Raw genomic sequence first — 23,337 nt, forward strand, 5'->3', positions numbered from 1 at the left:
ACTCTATTGTTAAACCTAATAGAGCCTTTTTCAGCCCCCTCAAACCATAGTTCCACGGCACAAAGCCACCCTGTATACAAGACAAAGAAATGGACAAGCCTCAGTTCCTCTCTTGCCCTGGACACACAAAAATCATTTGATATGTCTGTAGTTCCCTCTGACCCAATTCTGCCCGCTGACCAAAAGCGGAAATTAATCGATGCTTTCTCAACAACTTACACAACCACCACCTCGCCTATCCACCAACGCCTCTTCTCTGAATCACCTTGGTTTGACAAGGAATGTAAAGCCCTAAGAAGGCGAATTAGGAAAATGGTCAGAATCATCAAATTTTCCAACGACCCCCAAACCCGTGCAAAGCTCATAGATATTAAAAGGACATACAGAAACATGATTCATTGCAAGAATCCTTGAGGCTTGGTCCTCCCTTCGTTCGGCTGTAAAGAGGCATGACTCCCGCTCCTTCTGGCGCTTAGTTAGACCTTCGGCACCACTCAATTCAGCTACCCAGATTTCCGCTGATGAATGGATTGCCTATTATTCAACCAGTTTCACTTCTCCAAATCATCTTACAGATCTCCTTCAATCCCTGTCGGACCTCTGTTCCTGTTCTCTTAGTCCCACTTTCTCAATAAACTTTACCTCAACTCACATCTTCAACATCATAATGTCCATGCGAAGGAATAAGGCCCCCGGCCCAGACATGGTCCCGTTGGACCTTTTCCTGACTGATCTTCTTTGGTGGAGCGAACAGCTGGCTCCTGTATTCACCGCTATCTCCTCCGCCCTAGACATCCCCGACTCTTGGAGAGAAGCTATAATAGTTCCGATCTTCAAAGGCGGCCAGCCAAACATCCCTAGGAACTATCGCCCCATCAGTTTATTATCTATTCCGGGGAAAATATTTGCCGCTGTTTTACTGGAAGAACTTCTTTCATGGGTCCAGGAGAGGAACATTCTACCGCTAGAACAGATTGGCTTCTGAAAGTCAGCATCAACCATGGACCACTGTCTAACTCTCTATCACCTTGCCAGTAAATACACTGCACCAAGGCAAGGCCACCTATTTGCCGCTTTCATGGACCTGGAGGCCGCCTTTGATTCCATTCCTAGGCAGAGATAATGGTCCAAACTTGCCCATCTGGGAATTGATCCACACCTCCTCTCCCTAATTATTTCCCTTTATTCAAACACCACAGCTTGCGTCCGAAGTGGTCCCAACGGCTCCCTTACCACTCCATTCCCAATGGCCAAGGGCGTCCGACAAGGTTGTCTCTTGGCCCGCTCTCTTCTCAATCTGAATTGCAAAACTGTTCTTAACTTAGAGTGTATCAGTCCGGCGGCCCTACCTCCAATTAAAAAGAAGCTACAGCAACTTGACTTCTCTAACACAGCTGCCCATGCAAGAGGGCCGTGTTCAGGCCTAGCCCTAGCTATTCCACCCCCTGAAGGGATCCCTCTATACTGCTTCACAATTTCTTCGGAGGCTAAGCGAAGGGCCTTTACCTGTGCCCGTCTCAACTGTTTTCCTACAGCAGTTCTGTCAGGTCGTTATTCCAGAGTCCCCATCGCAAATAGAACATGCACCTGTAATGACACGGCTCTGGAGACTATGGAAAATGTAATGCTCTTCTGTCCCAACTGGACAGATGAAAGATCTCGGTTTTTAACTCCTCTCGTGAACAAGCTTCATCTCCCAATCCACCCCTGGATAGTGTCCCTTTTTTTGCAGGATTCTGATTGTTGGATTACCGAGATGACAGCTAACTTCCTGCTCAGTGTGATGAAGAGGAAAGCGGCACTAACTTCTTCTTTAACACCACAGCTGCAGTCGATTTGCCGCACAATCGAACGAAGTTCCAAGTAGCCTTATTGTACAAGGACAATGGAGCTAGGACAAATCTGAGGAGCTGAAGGACTCTTTAAGGATCCTCCTCCAGCCTCAGCAGTTTTTTTTGTCTTTTTGTTTTTGTACTATCGGTCACTCGATGTTTTAAATCCCCTGTCGCTTTTGTTATCTCTTTTTCCCCCCTTTAAGTATTCGCCCAGGACGATATCTACCTTTGCCTCCCCACCCACATTTTATGCTGTTATTTCTTTGTATATTATGCTATGGCCACACGGCTAATGCAATAAAGTCTACTTACTAGGTTATGTGTTTACGGGTTGCGCACTGAGCCGAACCTGAAAGTACTGGAATGGTTTACTTCCAGGTTTCAGTGCTCGCACATGCGCAGAACCACCAAATTACGACCCACGCATGCGCAGATGCAACACTGCAGGTTGCGAACGCTGCGGATTGCGAACATGTCTCCCACACGGATCATGTTTGCAACCCGAGAATCCATTGTACTCCAAAAGAAGTGGTGTTATGAGCCATCAAACATCTGAAATGCCCTTTTATTCTAAAAGGCTTTCACAATTTTACCACTACAGTATATCAAAAAAAGCAACATTCAACAACCCATCAGAATCTAATAAGAAATATGTTGGTTAATGACAAAACACAAAGGTAATGAACACACACCCAACTCCCTTCAGTTCTTCTTCATTTGTTCCTGAGGCTCTAATCCCTTTTTGTCTCCAATGCAGATTGTGATGAATTGGAAATCGAGAACAAAGGTGAACACGACAAAATCCCCAGAGAGGAGAAGCCATGCAAAAATTTGGAGTGTGGAGACAGCTGCACTCAGAGCTCCAATCTCACTAAGCATCAGAGAATTCATACAGGAGACAAACCCTATCAGTGCATGGAATGTGGAAAGAGCTTTCGTTGGAGCTCCCATCTCACTTACCATCAGAGAAGTCATACAGGTGAGAAACCCTATCAGTGTGTGGAATGTGGAAAGAGCTTCAGTCGGAGCTCCCATCTCACTAACCATCAGAGAATTCATACAGGGGAGAAACCCTATCAGTGTGGGGAATGTGGAAAGAGCTTCAGTCACAGCCATGATCTCACTTCCCATCAAAGAATTCATACAGGGGAGAAACCCTATCAGTGTGGGGAATGTGGAAAGAGCTTCAGTCACAGCCAAAGTATGAATTACCATCAAAGAATTCATACAGGGGAGAAACCCTATCAGTGTGGGGAATGTGGAAAGAGCTTCAGTCACAGCCAAAGTCTGAATTCCCATCAAAGAATTCATACAGGGGAGAAACCCTATCAGTGTGGGGAATGTGGAAAGAAATTCATTACAAGCTCCAGTCTCACTAAGCATCAGAGAATTCATACAGGGGAGAAACCCTATCAGTGTGGGGAATGTGGAAAGAGCTTCAGGAAGAGCTCAGATCTCACTTCCCATCAGAGAATTCATACAGGGGAGAAACCCTATCAGTGTGGGGAATGTGGAAAGAGCTTCAGGAAGAGCTCGGATCTCACTTCCCATCAGAGAATTCATACAGGGGAGAAACCCTATCAGTGTGGGGAATGTGGAAAGAAGTTCATTACAAGCTCCAGTCTCACTACCCATCAGAGAATTCATACAGGAGAGAAACCCTATCAGTGTGGGGAATGTGGAAAGAAGTTCATTACAAGCTCCAGTCTCACTACCCATCAGAGAATTCATACAGGGGAGAAACCCTATCAGTGTGGGGAATGTGGAAAGAAGTTCATTACAAGCTCCAATCTCACTTCCCATCAGAGAATTCGTACAGGAGAGAAACCCTATCAGTGTGGGGAATGTGGAAAGAGCTTCTGGGTGAGCTCTGATCTCACTAAGCATCAGAAACTTCATACAGGGGAGAAACCGTATCAGTGCATGGAATGTGGGAAGAGCTTTAGTTGGAGCTCCCATCTCACTTACCATCAGAGGATTCATACAGGGGAGAAACCCTATCAGTGTGGGGAATGTGGAAAGAAATTCATTACAAGCTCCAGTCTCACTTCCCATCTAAGAATTCATACAGGGGAGAAACCCTATCAGTGCATGGAATGTGGAAGGAGCTTCAGTCAGAGAGGCCATCTCACTTCTCATCAGAGAATTCATACAGGGGAGAAACCCTTCATTCTATTGCTTTAGGAGCCAGGCAAATCCGCACCTTTTTAACCAGGCTTTTGGCTGATTGACATCTAAGGCCCTTTTAAAATGTGGTGGGGAGTTGAGTTACTGATGTGCATTTTGTGATTCTATGTTGTGTTTTTATGTTGTAACCATCCTGAGACATGTGGGAACAGGAGTCAACACCTAGAGGCCGAGGGGGTTTTGCCCCCCAATAGTATATTTGAGGGGGCCACCCCCCCAGTTGATAGGCATTGCCATTCCAATGCCCTTTATGCATCATGTAATTGATTGTGCAAAGCAGGCCTTACCTGGCCCCTTCCTCCAATATTTTATTCAAGTTGGCACCACTGGGTCGGGTGGTATATAAATTAAATATAGGCATAAATCGCCTTCCTTTGCACATGTTCCAGCTTGTCAATATCCTTATTCATTATCATTTTTAATATTTACTTAGTGGTTTTTAATTGTAGGTGATGTTGCTGTGTTGTATTATATTATTTATGTACATCGACTTATTTATTGGAGTTAAGAATAGGACTGGGATAAATTGTGTTCGCTGAGCCCGTATTTTATACAGTCTGCATATGATGTCTGTTTGTTAATGTGAGGTGTGTTATGCCTAATAAAGGATTTTGAATTGAATTGAGAATTTTTAATATTTATGTGCCTTTCATCTGAAGATTTCACAACAGAAACATACAGGATGAAAGGATGGCTTTCTCAAAAACAAGAAAAGCCATAGCAATTTCTCCTCCCCTTTTTTTGGATGGGGTTGCAAACTTTGTTGACCAGGGAAAAGCTGTGGAAATAGTGCATCTTGATTTCAGTAAGGCTTTTGACGAAGTCTCCAATAATATTTTTGCGATTAAGCTTCTAAAATGTGGGCTGAATGAGGAAAGTGTTAGGTGGCTTTGAGTAACCGAACCCAAAGAGGACTCCTTCATGGTTCCTCATCATCCTGGAGAAAAGTGACAAGAGGGGTGCTGCAGGGTTCAGTCCTGGGCCCGTTGTTGTTCAACGTCTTTATGAACGACTTGGATGAAGGAATTGAGGGTGTGCTCATCCCATTTGTGGAGGACACCAAACGGGGAGTGGAGGCCAATGTGGCAGAAGGCAGAATGAAGCAATCAGAAATCACCTCAACCTGATGGACTGGTGACCCCCTCCTCCTTTTCCTCTCCCCCCAAGCCATCAATACAGCTAACAGAATCAATATCCCCCCAGCCTCACACCTCCACAGAGATCCCCACCCAACACCAGTCCAGGTGACATAAAAAGACACTCCCCATTACCCAACAATCTACAACTCACTCTCAGCACCCCTCCCCATGCCTTACTAAGTAAAATAATTCCCCTTGTTGCAAGGATTTTTAAGGTACCAGTGAGCCACTCAAATTGTGTCCCAGAATTGACAGACGCAGCAGTGGAGAAAAAGAAAGTGATATTTATTGCTGAGCAATAAGTGACCCAGTGGAATCCTTTCCCAAAGACTGGGCCCCGGGCTCCAGCGCCCTGAGGCTTTATACCTGAGTACATACATGACATAATCGGATACAATTGCACACGGCAGCAAAAATAAGACCAATGAGCACATTCAAGCCTTGCCCCCTGATCATGTAAAGAGTTCCCTCCCAACTTCTGCTTTTTCAGCCTGAACATGCATTTAACCTTTCCCCTGATTTATGGTAAGGAGGAAGAAAAAGGAACTTCGGCCCTTACGCTCCTACATTCTGCGGTGAGCATCTTCCTGTTTGAGCTACTCGGGGCCCTGTCTGGACAGGGGGGAAAGTGCCAGCACAGCAGATTTATTGCTTCCCCCTTATGTTAGCGAGACATTGAGAAGAACAAGGGAAGGGAACTGGGGCAGAGTTCATTGCGGATTCTTCCGATCTAAGCAATTTGCTATAAGCTTTTGCAGAAGCCGTCATGATTCAAACATGGATTATATAAAAATCATTATAAGGATATATGGTTATATTGCTGATTACCGTATTTTTCGCTCGATAACACGCACCTGACCATAACACGCTCGTGGTTTTTAGAGGAGGAAAACAAGAAAAAAATATTCTAAACGAAACAGTAGATGTATGATTTTTGTGGTTCATGCTGTGGCCACAGATATGTGATCTGATGGTTAGTTTGGGGTGACCCAGTGCAAAAATCCTGAGGATCCATGTGGATCCGTGCTTTGTAACCACGTTTTAAGTGGGGAGGGAAGGAAAAGAACTCAAGGGACAAGAAGCACGCGTGGGGTGTGTGTGTGTGTGGAGAAGGAGCTTTTCGGGGAGCTGAGCGGGGAGGAGGGAGGGAAAGAGCACTGTTGCTTTAAAAGTATACTTAAGGTATTGCCCTGTGCCTGGGTTTTTTTCCATTTAACAGTTTGCAGCCTTTTCCTTCCGCTCCTTGTTTTGAGGCAGAATTGCAGGGGATTCGCCATTAGCTGTGTAAAAGCGCTCCTCCTTGCAGCCTGAATGATAAGCAGCCACCAGCAGCAATAGAATGGAGCACAAAAAAGAGGTAGGGGCACTAGGACCCAGACAATGCTCAAATCTATCCTGCCTGAAAACAGCTGAGAAGCGGGGGATAGCCTTTTCTTTTACTTCCTGGTTTTCACTGCTCTCCGTGGCTCAGAGCTCCAGGTTGGTTTTTTGTTTTTTGTTTGCTGCTGGTTGCTTAAATTTTATCCTTCCTGATCCAAGCCCTCCTGTCCCTCTGCAGCCTCATTGCTCCGTTTAGAGCTGAGGCTGCAGCAGCTGTTGCTGGCTACTTTAAAAGCGCCTGCTGGCTTTGAAGCGCCTGCCTTCTCCCGGCTGGCTATGGCTCCCGTCTGTCCCTCCTCCTGTGTAAGCGGCTGCTGCCCGCTTTGCTGCCATGGCTCTCCTTCCCTCCCTCCTCCTCGGCTCCTCCCCCTCCTCCTGGCTGTAAAGCAAGCAAAGCTAGAGCCGTGCAAAGCCCTGCAAGCGGCTCCCGCTTTGCTTGACTGACGGCAGCCACGGCTCCAATCCAGTGCATTCGCTCTGTAACACGCACACGCATTTTCCCTTACTTTCTAGGAGCAAAAAAGTGCGTGTTATGGAGCGAAAATTACGGTATATGAAAAGCATAAGGGTAAAATTCCTCCAGGTGGTCCTGCTTCACCCTAACCTCAATAAAACAATCCACAAACAGGCTGAAATCTGACAAACAAGCAGCACACTGGGGCTGCCAGAGCATATCAACACCCTCATCTCTACCCCAACATACCAGTGATGTTAATAACACGAGCAACATTGCTTATGGACCCTATATCCAACATAGGCGTCACAAAGACGGTTGGAGGATGGATGGCGGCCAACAGATTGAGGTTGAATCCTGACAAGACAGAAGTACTGTTTTGGGGGGACAGGAGGCGGGTGGGTGTGGAGGACACCCTGGTCCTGAATGGGGTAACTGTGCCCCTGAAGGACCAGGTGCGCAGCCTGGGAATCATTTTGGACTCTCTGCTGTCCATGGAGGCACAGGTCAATTCTGTGTCCAGGACAGCTGTTTACCAACTCCATCTGAGACCCTACCTGCCCACGGACTGTCTCGCCAGAGTGGTGCATGCTCTGGGTATCTCCCGCTTGGACTACTGCAATGCGCTCTAGGTGGGGCTACCTTTGAAGATGACTCGGAAACTACAACTAATCCAGAATGCGGCAGCTAGACTGGTGATTGGGAGCGGCTGCCGAGACCACGTAACACTGGTCTTGAAAGACCTACATTGGCTCTCAGTGCGTTTCCGAGCACAATTCAAAGTGTTGGTGCTGAACTTTAAAGCTCTAAACTGCCTTGGTCTAGTATATCTGAAGGAACGTCTCCACCCCTGTTGTTCTGCCTGGACACTGAGGTCCAGCACCGAGGGCCTTCTGGCAGTTCCCTCACTGCGAGAAGCCCAGTTACCGGGAACCAGGCAGAGGGCCTTCTCAGCAGTGGTGCCCGCTCTGTGGAACGCCCTCCCTCGAAATGTCAAAGAGAAGAACAACTACCAGACTTTTAGAAGACATCTGAAGGCAGCCCTGTTTAGGGAAGCTTTTAATGTTTGATGCATTATGATATTATATGATATCTAATTTTAACCTCTAGGTCAGCGCAATTTCACTGGTTTGAAATTGTAATTTCGTTGTCCCCGAGAGGGGGTAATGACAATAAAGATATTATTATTATTATTATTATTATTATTATTATTCAATATAAGGTGAGAGACACAGGGCAACCCAAACGGGCTGGCATGGAATCACCCTGTATAGTAGATAAGCAAGATGGCTAGCTTAAAAGCAATTACATTAAATGTGAGGGGGTTGGGAAACCCCATCAAAAGAAACTGCATCACCTTGTATGTACACACCATGAAGCCACAACTCGCCTTCCTACAATAAATACACAACCCTCCCAAACTCCTGAGCGATCCCTGCTTCAGTCAGCAATGGGTTGCACCTGGCTCAGCGAAGTCCTGTGGAGTAGCCATAATATTCAGTAGAGACCTGAACTTCAAAGCCGCAACATTCCTCAAAGACAAAAGAGGCAGACTCATTTTTGCTAAAGGGACACTAGATGGCAAAACTAAACTGACAATTGGCTCCATATATGCCCCAAACTTGAAACAGCTAGAGTTCATCCCAAAAACATTAAACAAGTTCCTCTCCTCCGAAGGGAAAGCAATTCCGGGGGGGGGGGGTTGACCTCAACCTAAATATGAAAAGCATATCCATGAAAGACACCCACCCTACAACCCCCTGGGCAACCTTCCTCCGAAGGAAACCCCAACAATTAGGGACTCTTACAAGTTGTTAAAAATGCTAAAAACAGGGGTCTCTATGACATCTGGGGTGAAGAAAACCCAGGAGACGCCAGCCACACATTCTTGTCTGGGCGCCATGGCACAGTGTCCACCTGGACAGCATTCTGCTCACACAAGGTCTGATCCCCTCAGTAGAATCAATGAACATGGGTAACATTAAAATCACAGATCACGCCCCAGTAGAAGTCACCCTCAAAATAGGAGAGGGAACACAAGCCACCCCATCATGGTCCTTCAGTCCCATCCGAACCACAAATAAACAGAGAGAGTCTCACAAAACTCTCACAAACTACTTCAAGGAAAACAATGTAGACAACAAACAACCCCCCTCCTATGGGATGCAATGAAAGCGGTCACCAGAGGAGCTTGCCTAAAAGAGAAAGCATTCCTTAAAAAACAAACCTCCTTAAAAGTTAGCAAGATAGAACAAGACATCACGGCCCTCTCATCATGCTACAAACAGGATCTAAAAAAATTCTTAAAGCTATAGAACAAAAAAGGGAGAGAACTAGATTCCCTAGAAATCAACAAAACAATGATCAACATTCCATACTCTAAACAACGCTTCTGTGAGTATGGAGGGGAAAGCTCCAGATTATTAGCAAAGAGGTGTAGGAAAAAAGGAATACATTGCATCACCAAAAAGATCCCAGCTCGTCAGGGCACAAGTCCACCGTGGGTCGGTGTGGTCAGTAAAAGAAGGAAATTCCAGCCAAGCAATTTGGAGCCAAACAGCAGCCAGTAGACTGAGATCCTTTCTTCTTGCGCAACAGGTTCAAGAGCAGCGAGGGAACCCAGAGCCATGGGGCAACATTGACTTTTAAAACTTCCCACCATATCCCAGAATGCAGTTCGTACAGAACGTCAGAAAGGGGAGGGTTACACAAGATGAACATAAGGAAAATGAGTCAGTGCAAGACCCAAGGATAGGAGTAGCATAGGCAAACAAGTCTCAAGTACCCACCACCCAAAAGTACAACAGAACTTCCTTTGCATGTCTGGACCCCTTGGCAAGTCTGGGGATGGGATGAGGCTGTCCAATAATCAGCTCAGCAATTGTCACCTCTGGGCACTTCCTGGAGTTGATTTTATATGATTTATAAAGTGAGAGATCTTCCCTGAGCTGTCAAGGCAAAAGGATACATTCAGGCACAATATTTGTAACATTTAACAATTTAAAGGTGCGCCGCCACCCCCGTCATTTCTGTAACAGCTCCCCCCTTTGGAGATAAATTTGCTTAGGTTCCGTAGGAACCGCAAATATTTTCTCCACATTTAACTACAGTTCACACATAGACATATTTCCCACCCCCCTTTGGTCCTGTATGTTATATAGGTAAAGGTAAAGGGACCCCTGACCATTAGGTCCAATCGTGACTGACTCTGGGGTTGCAGCGCTCATCTCGCTTTACTGGCCAAGGGAGCCAATGGTCATGTGACCAGCATGACTAAGCCGCTTCTGGCGAACCAGAGCAGCGCACAGAAACACCGTTTACCTTCCCGCCGGAGCGGTACCTATTTATCTACTTGCACTTTGACGTGCTTTTGAACTGCAGGTTGGCAGGAGCAGGGACTGAGCAACGGGAGCTCACCCCGTCATTGCGGGGATTCGAACTGCCGACCTTCTGATTGGCAAGTCCTAGGCCCTGTGGTTCAACCCACAGTGCCACCCACATCCCTGAGATACTTATTAGGTCCATAGATTACCATCTTGCATATATTCAACACAATTTGTAGTTGACAAAGGAGAGCTGGAGACAGAAAGGGCCCCACTCCCTTCCAGAGCTGAGGGCCGCATCCAACCTCCCTCCGGCCCTGGGGGGCCCTCTTCCTCTGGGCCCCCCGCAGCCTTGGCCTCAGGCCCCCCTCCGCCCTGGCTCCCCTGCAGGCGGCCATTGAGGGCTCTCTCTCTCTCTCTCTCTCTCTCTCTCTCTCTCTCTCTCCTTCCCTGCTCTGACAGGGCCAGGAGAGACGCAGCAGTCTGTCTGGGAAAGGCCTTCCCCGTCCCTGGCTTCTCCTCCGGAAGCTTCCCTCACCCGAGTCCCCGGCTGCAGGGCCTGGTTTTCCCTTCTTCTGTGAGGAGCGGAGACATTTTTCTCCTCAGAACAGACCGGGATGGAGCCGGCCGGGGGGCCCAGACATGGCAGCCGCCCTTTCCCTCCCCAGCTCAAAATGGCTCCCTCAGAGCGCTGCCTCCCGGCCGCTCTCCCCAAGGCCTTTCCCAGGTCTGGCTTTCTGGATTCCTTCCTTCCATTTCCCTTCCAAGGAGCTCCCGGGGGCGGACATGCTTCTCCTCCCCATTGCCCTGTGAGGCCGGCTGGCCCTCCGGAGTCGAAGGGATTTCTCCCTCTCCACGTGGTCAGAATCAAAGACCCCCAAGCTGCTTCCTCAAAGAAGAGTTGGCCCTTCTGGGTGGAGGGCTTGGCAAGGGCAGCTCAAAAGAGCTTCAGCTGGAAATCATCCCTTTTTACCTCAGGAGTCCCTCAGGAGTTTTAGGAACTCCCCTAGAAGATGGATGGGAAGTGCAGGAAACGCCAGGAGTGTCTTTCCCTACTTTCTTGAGGCTTCTCCTTTGCCTAATGAAAAGGGAGATTTCCTTCTCTTCAAATAAGATGTTTTTCATAACTTTTGAATGTAACCGGCAGATGGAAAATCAGAAGTTTTTTCCTCTTTCTATATTGCTTCTTTTCCTCATTTCTTCTCTCTTCTCTTCCTTCCCTATCTTCTGCCTGCTTTTTCTTTCTTTTCTTTTTCCTATTGTAACTTTTCCCGTCTGTTTTTTATGTACATTCATTTTCTATATCTTAAAGGTTAAGGTGCAGCACTTTGTTTGTTTGGATGTTGAGTGACAGGCCAAGCTTCTCGTAAGCTTCTGTGAAGATATTTAGGATGGTTTGGAGGTCATCCTCTGAGCGTGCGCACACTGCGTTGTCATCAGCAGACTGAAGCTCTAGGACGGAGGTTACGGTCACCTTACTCTTTGCTTTCCGCCAGCTCAGACTGAAGAGCTTTCCATATGATTTCTACTCCGGTGGGGAGTTTCCCTTCGACAACGTGTAGGATCATGGCAATGAAAATAATGAATAGATCTGGGGCAATAACACAACCCTGTTTAACACCTGAAGGGGTAAAAAGCCAAAGAGGGGAGAATATCATAAGGGAAGCTGTAAATGATAAAAAACAACAACACAGCCACAGCATTTTATTCATTTAAATATTATCACCTTTACATATAATTACTACTGTTATTTTCTGCTCAGTCTAATTTCCTTCACTTAGTTTGGCTGTGGTAGAAATGAAGGGACAAAACCTTTGTTAATTTGGACACAGTCAACAAATTATTAAACCTTTTCCTTATGTGGGTTTTGAGTTCTCTTACAGGTTCACGTATCCTGTTTGAATGAGAAAAATTACCGTATTTTTCGCTCGACAAGACACACTTTTTTCCACCTCAAAAGTAAGGGGAAATGGCTGTGTGTCTTACTGAGCGAATATGTGGTCCCTGGAGCCGACTGGCCCAAGTGCAGGGGCGAGAATCAGATTGCGTGTTACGGAGGAGGGAAGGCTGCAGAGAGGAGGCTGCTGGGGTTCCTGTATCGGGCATATTTTGATGTGTGTGTGGAGGCGTGTGAGTCGTGTTGTTGCACGGGAGAGCGCGTGGCTAAAGGGGGCATTGGAGTGACCTTGTGTGTGGAGTCTCTCAATCTGTATGGCATCCCAAGACTACCGTCTGTTCATCAGCCCTGTTCCCCTTGCCTAGTTATTGTGGCGCCTTCCTAAGGATTCAGTTGCGACTCCTGCTGCGTATGGTTTTAACTGGGTAGTTAAAGTCAGCTGCTGCTCCCCTCTTCTTGTTCTTGTCCCTTTCTGGCAGGGAGTGCACAGCCGCAGTGAATTCCTTTTCTTCCCTCTGCCTCAGGGTCTTACTGCCCACCCCCTTCTGTTTTCGGTTGCTGTGTTTGCTCGGATCGGGCCAGCAATGGCCCATTCCCCTTGCTCAGCGTGTCTGCTTGGTGCGAGGTGACGCAGCTAGGAAGGAATCAGCAGGCAGACACGATCCTTTCCCCTTCCGTTGCTCAGCGCAGGCTGCGGCAGCGTCACCTCGCAGCAAGCAGACACGCTAAGCAAGGAGATTGGTGGCAGACGAACGCAAGAAAGAGCAGGGAAATCCCCTGCCCTTCTGGCAAGCAGAGCGGAAAGGATCACGTCCTTCCTGCTAACTCCTTCCTAGTCACACTGCGCGCAGGCTCCAGCCCACCCAGCTCAGCTTCCGGCGCCTAGGAGCGCAACTGACAGCTGCCTCCTCCTCCTCCTCCTCTCTCTGCTCCGGTGCTGCTGCATCCAGGGAAGCATTCTAGGGACGCGCAGGCAGCTGGAAAACATGCAGGTGGGGGGGGCAGGAGGGGAAGTAGAGGGGCGAATGAACCCCCTGGCCAGGTTGTCATCTAAGTACTCTCGGAGGGCCCCAAGTTCAGGGGCCGACAAGGCATAAATGCGGCCGAAAGGAATCTCTGCTCCTGGCTGCAGGTCAATAGGACAATCGTAAGTCTGATGGGGTGGCAAAGCCTCAGCCCCCTTTTTCTCAGACACGTCCACCAAATCCTGGTAGGGCCCCAGGATTAGGCCGACATCTGGTAACCCTGCCCCATCTGGGGCAGCCCCCTGCAAAGTGGAAGAACTGAGGGCCGGCTGGTGAGGCTTCCCAGGTGCCGGCGGCAACACAGGGGTTGGGCACAGACGTCGTGGCAGAAAGACGATGAGAAACACAACATCCGCTGCCCCCAGGAAATGGCGGGGTCATGTCGGACCAAGCAGAGGCTTCCAAGGACCACAGGGAAATGTGGCGTCTGGACTAGTTGAAACGTTAACAGTTCCTGGTGCAGGGGTGCCACTAACCTGGCCAGTGGACAGGGCTCACGGGTAATGGGTCCTGATGCGATGGGGGTCCCCTCCAGACCCACCACTGAAATGGGCAAGGCTTTCACCACTGATGGTACTTGATACTTCTCAGTGAAACTGATTTCCATGAAGAGGCCAGAGTCAATCATTGCCTCCAATGCCAGCATGCCCCCCTGGGGAAAGAGAATATGGATAGGGAGAAGGAAATGGGGTGCACAGGGATTGAGCCTCAGCTGAGCCCCTCCTAGCACAGCTGGGGCTTGGCGTTTCCCAACCTCTTGGCTGGACACTCTGCTGCGAAATGGCCCCCTCTCCACAAGACAAGCCCAGTCCCTACTTGCATGGCTCCACTTCCAGCCCCACTGCAGCGCTGGACCCCGGGGGCTCCCTCGATCGGAGCTCGGAATCTCTCTCGGAAATGTGATAAAGTCTGTCAGGGCTGCTGGGGGGGGGGGGTCACCCACGCCAGTTCATCCTTAAGGCAGGGATGAAGGCCCTGATGGAAGTGGAATCGTCAGGCAGCTACATAGCAGGGTGTCCGCAGCCCACCAAGGGAGCTCTGCGGCGGACTCGGTAACTGGGCGAGCCCCCTGCCGGAGGTTCTGCAGGGCCATCTCAGCCGCCAGGGCGCGATTCAGCTCCCGGAACGTGCCCTCCAGGGTGGCAATGAAGTCGTCCAAATTCCCCAGCAGATGGTCGCTGGCCTCAAGGTACGGAGAGACCCAAGAAAGTGCCGGGCCCACGAAGAGGCTGACCATAAAGCATACGCGGCTCCGTGGGGTGGGGAAGTCTGTCTCACAGGTGGGGAACATCAGCCAGCACTGGCTGACAAAGCTTCGAAGGGCCCCATGTGTTGGTTTCTATTTCCCTCACTGAGCAGCAACTGCAGTCACAAGACCTTCTTTACATTCCACAGTCCAAGTTCCTGTTGGGTTCCCACGGGAATGGGAGACTGGATGGGACATACACTGGCTTCCTGTTTTTCAGTGTTCTCTCGGTTTCTTTGTGTCGAGAGTAAGTTTCTTCTCTGCTCTCACAGAGGCAAGGTGCATGTCTGTGTGTCCTCGGTATAGTTGAGAAATAAAGATTAGCATGTAGCACATACTGCTTTATCCTTTCGTCTGCGGACTCCGCTCTGCTGGGCTAAAGATAAGACGAGCCAGTAGCAGCTCCAGATGGGCCAGAGCTGGACAAATTCCAACACCATGCTCCCCCCTGAACCTCTCTGGTTATGGGACAGGGGAGCACGTCAGGCTGGGGGCGCAGCAGGGGCTGCTCAAAGTGCTTGAACCTCCCCCTTGAACATAGCTCCCTGGGTGTAGAGGTTCTGCAGCACCGTGGTGAGATCTATAGGCTGGGCTCCGTCCATCTGACACCCTGGCCGGGACATAGGTTGGCCACAGCGAACGTTTACGGTTTATGGGCGGTCAAAGTCCTGGTGGAGGACATCAGGACCCGGGGGCAAGACGGTGGGGTGGGAGCAGGAATGGGAATCCGGAAGCCAGGAGTCAAGAAGCCAAGGGTCCGAGGATCAGGAAGCAAGGAGTCAAGAAGCCCAAGGAAGGAAACGCTTTGCTGTGGCAAAGAGCCAAAGGGAAAGGCTGACCTTATATCCCTTTCCGGCTCTTTCTTGCCACCAGGTGCTGTGAGTTACCCATCGGCCTCACCTGTGCAGCCCTGCCTTGCCTCTTCAGAACAAACTTAGGATAGCCCTAGTCCTGCAAAGCCCTACCGGTCCCAGGGCCTGGCTCCGGCATGCGCTCCTGACAATAACACTACTTCTTTTGGAGTAATATCATAAAATTATGTATCAATGGAAAGATAATATAATCAAGAATGCAATTACCTGTATTCTATCAAAATTTATAGCCAAATAACTAAGAAAAGGAAGCACAACTTGCTTAGGTAGACTTGTTATGTGATTCCTAACAAGTTGGTTGGTTTTTTTTGTCTTCTTTCATTTCGTGAGTTTGAAGAACATAATAGAAGAAAAGAAAAATATGTGAGAAGAAGAATCGGAGAAGATTTACATCCCACTTGCATTACACCAACCGTGAAGCACCCAGTTAGTGTGATGATCTGGGCTTGTATGACAGCAAAAGGTGTGGGCAGAATTTGCGTCATTAATGGGAACGTAAATGCCCCCAAATACATAAATACGTGAGCCCAAACTGAAGCCTTCCGCATGTGATCTTTTCCCAGATACTGAAGCATTATTTATTTATTCATTTATTCATTTTATATTTCAACAGGATTCAGCTCCATGTCATGCTACCCCTTTGTGCAAAAGGCGGTTTCAATATAATCATATTCCACTGCTGGAATGGCCTGGTGGGTTCTGTCCCAGCCGTTCTGTTGACTGGGACCCCCTCCCCGGCCCTCTCCCCTTAAGAACCAAATACAAACTATAGAATAACCCAATAAGTCAGTAGAAGCTATTTTTAACAATATCAACAACACAGAAAAACTTACATTTATACTCAAATTAAACTAATCCCCAGCCCCAACTAAACGTTTATCTCACCCCCAAGGGAGGGAACCCCAGGCCAGGGGAACAGAGGTGGAACAAGGTGGGGGCGGTGGGGTTGGACCACCCCGGGTGCCATCCTGAGGGGGGTGACATTCGTCCTGCCGCCCGCCCGCGCCTGCAACTCCAAGCGTACCCCGAGCCTTCGAGGGAAGGGGGAGCTGCGCTGATTTGTCGCTTTGCCCTCTCCCCTGCCTGCCTGGCTGGCTCTGCGCCATTCAAAGGGAATAAATGCAATTTGTCTGATTTTGTTACCCTCCCTTGAAAAGAAAAAAAACAGAGGACACGCAGCAAGCTTTAATTATGATTGCAAGTGAGTAGCAGCAGCAGCAGCCCAGAGCTGGACGGACCCTCGGAGAGGGCCAGGGCCGTATTTACCTGGGGGGGCAAGGGGTGGGGGCCAGGGGCTGCCACTGAAGCCGCCTAAGCTCTTAACCATCTACCTGTTAAGAAGTAATAAATAATTTTGATCAAGCTAGAAAAACAAAATACATATATACCCAGGTATTACTGAAATGTATACCTACTTTATCTCTAAAGGACTTGAGACTGGGTGTGCTCATTTACCAAAGATGCGCCGCGCCAGGAGCGGTGCTTGTCAAACGGTTGCAGGAATTTGTGTATAGGTTGGGGGAGGGGTTGCCCCTCCAGCAGACATCATGCACATGCAGCCCACCCCCAAAATCAGCACCAATTTTAGCTTCTGCAACTAGATTTGGCGAACAGGAAACTAAATTATAAGGAAGACAAGGTTGAAATTTAAAGTAATATTATGTTTATTTTAAGGTATAAGTAATTGATAAAAAGTACTTTAAATCCAGAAATATAATATTTGAAAGATACAAGTAAGGTATGAAACAAGGTAATAATTTGCTGATATTTTTATTGTAAAGAACGCAGGGTTCGGGAGATGTGGGGAAGCCCAGTAGGATATGTAAAAATATTTCTGAAAGTTGGATTCTCTTTTCTTTTCTTTCGTTGTTTCTCTCTGATACGGAAGGAACAAGGGGGGGGGTACCCATCCTTCCCTACCGCTCCCTGAAGGGGTCCGAGGCGATGGCCCCTGCAGTGCCCAGCCGGCCTCAAACCCTCAGCCCCCGCACCATTGCATAGGCACCACACTGTCCCCCTGCCTTGTAAATAAAAGGCTCTCTTTCCTGTCTTCACGCGGGCGGAATAAGCCCCATCTTTCCTATGCCTTTCTCTCGCCCTATTCCTAACGTGAGTCTGGAAAGCATTGAAACCTTTAGAAATTGATATAAAATCAACCACAACTCCGATTTTCTCCATCCTGGTGACATTCAACTCAGTTGCCTCTGGACTCCATGTTGCTACCCCTACCTCCATAATCTTCAAGACGACAAGTCACGTACACAGGAACTTCTTAATCCTGTCAGATCGTCCTGCCTAACCCTTCCTCCGGGCAATACCAGGTGGCAGACGATGCATATCACTATCCCATTGTCCTGCCACCACCGGTACTCAAGAAATGTTTATTTATGTATATCCCTCACTCTGCACATTCCCCCCTCCCTTGTCTTAAATGTTAATCAGTGTAACCCCACCTCTCTGTAAACATATTCATGACGTGTGTAATATATTCACGATGCAATCCGTGAAACCCAACCTTCTCATTATATATTCATGACGTTTCTTGCACTGTAATCTGGGACTTGGAGGGAACTTTTAAAAGTTTATGTCGCCCCATTCTCGGGGTTCAATCTTGTCTTGAACCTGTTGCGCAATAAACTTGGATCTCCTGCAGTTTGCTCCTGTCCGGCTGAGTTCATTTTCTTCCGCAGGGACCCGCGGACTTACTTAGTCCGACGAGCTGGGTGACAGAATAGCCCTGCACCCAGATTTTTCTGTAACATCTCCTTTTTTCTATGTTTTTTATAATTCTGACTCTGTATCTGAAAATGTAATAAAAAATATTTTTAAAAAAACAAACAAATCAGCACCATCACTTTTGTGACTTGTCCCCACAAAACACTTCATCGCAGTTTCTACCTATCTATTCAAAGGGCCTTTGCTGCACGATATCAAATGTAAGAATTCACTGATCAATGTATCTATGTACTGGCTCCCTGGGGAAACTTCAGAAATTCATCTAGACCTGTGAGCTCAGCTACTCAGCAGCCCCTCTGCCTGAGCAATAATCCCTGGCATCCTGATACCTGAGTGCCAGACAGGTAGCCATTCCAGAAATAACAAACCCAGATGAAGACAAAAGGGTGTGATGAACTTGGCTGGGAAACAGGGAAATGTAAAGATCTCTCTTGTTCCACTTGATGGGTGTTTGGTGGAGGGCAAGGGGAACCATGGGGCAGGGTCCAGGATGCTCAGATTACTGCCACCAGATGTATGAGTGATGTAGTGGGGGGGGTGTAACCTGGGGATTAGCAGCTAATAAAACTTTGGGTTCTCTTTTGTTCGGGGCTTCCATCCTGTTCCACCTGGTGGCAGGTGGGAGTCCTGTCGCGACAGTCTTCAATCAAGACCAATTTGCTCTGCTATTCCTGCCCGGTGTCCTTGTTTTTTGTCCAAGGGAGCCTCAGATTTCTCCGTTAACAATTCTCAATGGTGCCGTGCACTGAAATTAACTAAATTTGGGGGCAATGGGCGGGTCTTTGCACCCCGGTAGCGCATATGCTAAAGACAGCCCTGGAGGGGGCTTTGACTCCCGAGCGCAGACAAGCATAGGATGGGGTCTGCACAGAAAGTGAGGGGTGGTGACACTGAAGGAAGGTGAGGACAGGTGACCTCACCTAGGCCCAAAGTCACCCCCCACCAAAGCAGGCTCAAAGCTTCTCAAAGCTTTTCAAAATCATTTTCTCAGCAGCCAAGCATCAGAAACATTCTGGTCTGCTGTAACAAAGGTAGGGAACAGTCCATTGTTTGGCCTTGCTAAAGAACCACATTGCCACTTGCTTTCTGTCCGGGAACCATGCCAGAACAAGAGATTGAAACATATCTGAACACTCTGAAACCCCTTTCCTGGGAAGGGTGCCAAGAGTCCCAAGACAGCTTTCTGTTCATGCTCAGAGGACTCCTGAGGGAGGAGAAAGGAGGAGGGAACTGGAAAGGGGTATATATGCTTGTGCACACGACTGTGAACTCGTGCATGCTTTTTGTGACTTATCACACTTGCTCCTTCTACCAGTTCATGGATGGTAGAAATAAAAGCCTTTTCTCCGAAACTATTCCTTGAGTGTCTGTTGACTCCCACTTCCCTTTCCCAGGCGCAATATTTTTCCCACCTGAGGGCAAAGCCTCATAAGGCTACAACACCTGCGGGCAACGAGAGGCAACCAGCGCTGGGCTTCCCTGGGCTTCCCGGCAGCGAGGCAACGTCCCCGTGACAAGAAGCACCTGGGACGAGGCCTCTCCCCGGGAAGAAATTGCCACCCTGTAGATCAAGACCACCCCCATTCCTCCCATTGCTGAATTCTAGGAGGAGCTTCCTTCCTTCCTGCAAAGCCCTTTTCCCTGCAAACTGTCCCTCCGGTTTCTGGCCAAGGGAAGGAGATGCTCAGAGCCCAACCGAGAGCCTCACCCCCAAAGGGATATCTGGGCATTGAGGGAGCCAGGGGGGCAGCTGCCCCCCAAAATCCATAGAAAAATAATAATCTGAGGTTTTGCCAAGCAAGAGAGGGCTGAGCTGGGGGACTCGGCTTTGCAAGGGTTAAAGGGAAGTGAGCTGCCTTCCTAGAGAGGACAGGAAGCGGGGGGGGGGGGCAGGGCCTCCAGAGCCAAGGCCCCTCCCTCCCCAGTCCTTTCCTGCTTTGGGGTCTCTCCTGCAAGCGCTGCCTCGCTCTCCCCTCCCGGGATCTGGTGAGTCTCCACTCTCTCTGGGATCTGGTGGGGGTCCCAGGGCTGCAGCAGGGGAGGGGGCATGGGGGGGCCTGATCTGCTCATGCAGGGGGGGACCCCAAGTCAGGGAGGAGAGGGTCCTGCCAGGGAGGGGCCAGGTCTGCAGCACTCTCCTTCCTGCAGAGCAGAGGGTCCCAAACTCATTTGGCCCTCCGCCCCCCCCCCCCTCGTTCAGAAAAAAACGACTCCCACGAAATCTCCCTTGTGCAAACAAAGGAGTCCCTGGGACTTTATCTCTGTGTGACGTCGCTCAGCGTCATTGCAGAACAGAGGGAACATCTGCAAATGGTTTTCAAAAGCTGGACGAGGAGGTGGACTAGCCCCCCCCCCAAAAAAAAAGGTGGGAGAGGAAGGCCAGGAATAAAGAGAGGGATCCCAGCCCAGAGTCTGGCTGCTGCATTGGGGACCAGTTTGCCAGTGTCTCCCAGGGCAGCTCCCCACGGAGGCCACTGCAGCAATCCCCTCGCACCCAGAGCAGGGCATCCCAGGACCACATCCTCTCTGCCCCAAAGGGATTGTTGCTGGCAAAGCAGCCGGAAATGGGCGCTGCTACTCCCTGAGCCTCCAGGGACCTGGGCATCAATAGCTGTGCGTGTGTTAAGCTATCTAAGAGAATAATAATAATAAATTGCACGCCTAAATTTCAAAGGAGATGTCTTTGGCCCCACCCACCTGGCCCTCAGGGGGTTGACTAGATACATACCTGGCCCTCAAGAGAAAGAAAAAGAGACCCCACCCCAGGAGTCTGTCTTGAGAGTGGCAGAGAGTCCAAGTGCAAGAAAAGGAGACAGAAGCAGGGGGGAAATGTGCCCTGAAGTGGGGGTGGGTAGAGCAACTCCTGAGGACCCCCAGGTGAGGACCCCCACTAGAGCCAAGCATCCATTTTTCAAATGACTCCCTTGTCAGTCAGTTCTGACTTCATGCATTGACTGGAAGGCAGGAGCAACCAGACTGACTCATCTCCCAGAAATCCCTTCAGTTGCCTCCACATTTTGCATTGCTAGAGGGCTGGAGACTTACTTCTTCTCCCCTTCCTCCTTCTCTTTCTTTTCAAAAAGGTATCTCATGGTTCGGGCTCTGGTGCCGTCCAGTCCTGATTCCTGGCAAGACTCATCCATGCTTGTTCAGGGATCTGTTTCTTCTCCTGACCTACAAATTCTGTAACAGAACAATGTATTTGCTTTGTAGGATTTGCTAGAGCTTCTCATTAAGACGGCCAGAACTTGGCAGAAGACCAAAGGGTTCCTTCTGATCTCTGAGAGCCTTCCTGAGAGCACAGATGGATGAGCAAGACCCAGCTGGCCCTGAAGCAGGAAGAGGCCATGCCATCCAAACTGGGAGCAGTGGGGGATTCTGGGAAAACTCTGGGCAGAAGATCCTGGGTGAGGAGGGCACCCTCCGCTCAGAGATGCAGAGCCAGCAGGTGAGGCAGTTCTGCTGCCAGGAGGACAAAGGACCCCGAGAGGTTTGCAGCCGACTCTACCACCTTGACCATCAGTGGCTGAAGCCAGAAAGGCACACGAAAGCTGAGATGCTGGACCTGGTGATCTTGGAGCAGTTCCTGGCTGTCCTTCCCCTGGAGATGGAGAGCTGGGTGAGGGAATGCGGAGCGGAGACCAGTTCGCAGGCGGTGGCCCTGGTCGAAGGTTTCCTCCTGAGTCAGGCAGAGGAGAGGAAGCAGGTGAGGGAGACTTTCCTCTGGATACTACCTTGACCAGAGCCAGGGCCTTTTCGGATGTGGGATTTGACATGCGCCAGGCCTTTGTTCAGGGTTCAGTCTGAATCTTTTCTTTCAGTACAAGAATAAGCATTAAAGAGGCTTCCTAGCCCCCTCACACCTCCTTTATAAGACCAGTGGTAACAGTAGTTGGCCCTAGCGAATATTAACCACTCTCAATTTTACTTGACTTGATCATGGATGGAGGACTTGACCTGGCATGTGTGACAGAGACTTGGTTGGATGAGGCAGATGGGCCTGTCCTTGCTGCTGCTTGTCCACCAGGTTTCTCTTACGCACAGCAACCCAGGTCATGTGGGCGGGGAGCGGGGGTTGCAGTGATTTTTAGGAAGTCATTAGTTGGCACCAGGCGTCCTATTGGGAACACTCAGTTCTCTGAGTGCATGTTCTGGAACTTGGGCAATAGGGGCAGTACAGGATTCCTTTTGGTGTACCGACCTCCCCGCAGCACCAAGGATTCCCTGTCTGAGCTGCTTCAGGTCGTGGCGGATGTTCTCCTAGAGACACCTAGCTTGGTTGTCCTGGGGGATTTTAACATCCATGCCGACACGACTTTACAAGGGGCCGCTTGGGACTTCGTGGAAAGCATGGCCTCCATGGGGCTGTCCCGGCATAAGTCTGGCCCAACCCATAGCCACGGACATGCCTTGGACCTGGTGTTTACACTAAGTAAAAGCGAAACGAAAGAAGTGCCATGGTCAGATCACTTCCTGGTGCAACTTGACTTCTCCGCGACTCTTCCCCTCTGCAGGAAGGTGGGACCAATTCGGATGGTCCGCCCCCGCCACTTAATGGATCCAAATGGTTTCCAGAGAGTGGTAGGGGATGCTTTAAACCACTTCTTTAAAAACCATCTTTATTGCGGCCCCAATGGCCAACTATCGCCCAGTCTCAAATCTTCCATTCTTGGGCAAGGTGATTGAGCGAGTGGTTGCTGAACAACTCCAGGCACACCTGGAGGATGTGGACCATTTGGATCCCTTCCAGTCAGGATTCAGGCCTCATCATGGGACTGAAACTGCCTTGGTCGCACTGGTTGATGATCTCCGGCGGGCTAGGGACAAAGGTGAGAGTTGTTTCCTAGTTCTGCTGGATCTCTCAGCGGCCTTGGATACCATTGACCATAACATCCTTCTGGACCGTCTTGAGGGGCTGGGAGCTGGGGGCACTGTCATACAGTGGTTCCGCTCCTTCCTCCTGGGCCGTGTTCAGAGAGTGGTGGTGGGGGATGAGTGTTCAGACCCCTGGGCTCTCACTTGTGGGGTGCCTCAGGGTTCTGTCCTCTCCCCCATGCTTTTCAACACCTACATGAAGCCGCTGGGAGAGATCATCAGGGGATTTGGGCTGGGTGTTCATCAGTATGCGGATGATACCCAGCTCTACCTCTCTTTCAAATCAGAACCGGTGAAGGCAGTTAAGGTCCTGTGTGAGTGTCTGGAGGCAGTTGGTTGGTGGATGGATGGTGGCTAACAGATTGAGA

General features: G+C 49.4%; 2 protein-coding genes across 3 annotated transcripts in view; both read left to right on the forward strand.

Moving 5' to 3' along the window:
* The window catches only part of LOC114595232 (uncharacterized), a 32,047-nt gene extending 27,404 nt beyond the window's left edge, over positions 1-4,643 (forward strand). The window contains exon 6 of the mRNA XM_077927946.1: positions 2,593-4,643. Coding sequence (XP_077784072.1) covers positions 2,593-4,019 — 1,427 coding nt within the window. The 3' untranslated portion in view covers positions 4,020-4,643. The remainder of the gene's footprint in view (positions 1-2,592) is intronic.
* LOC114589686 (uncharacterized) overlaps positions 1-23,337 on the forward strand; it is a 386,543-nt gene that overhangs the window by 27,374 nt on the left and 335,832 nt on the right. Inside the window, exons 1-2 of one of the 2 annotated variants that reach the window (XM_077927815.1) lie at positions 19,698-20,080; positions 21,308-21,800. In XM_077927815.1, the coding sequence (XP_077783941.1) occupies positions 21,399-21,800 (402 nt within the window). In that variant the 5' untranslated portion in view covers positions 19,698-20,080; positions 21,308-21,398. Of the gene's footprint in view, positions 1-19,697; positions 20,081-21,307; positions 21,801-23,337 lie in introns of those variants that run through there. The other variant, XM_077927816.1, reaches the window with a different exon arrangement.

This window comes from Podarcis muralis, chromosome 4 (genome assembly GCF_964188315.1).
Source record: "Podarcis muralis chromosome 4, rPodMur119.hap1.1, whole genome shotgun sequence".
In the NCBI taxonomy this organism is placed as follows: Eukaryota; Metazoa; Chordata; class Lepidosauria; order Squamata; family Lacertidae; genus Podarcis; species Podarcis muralis.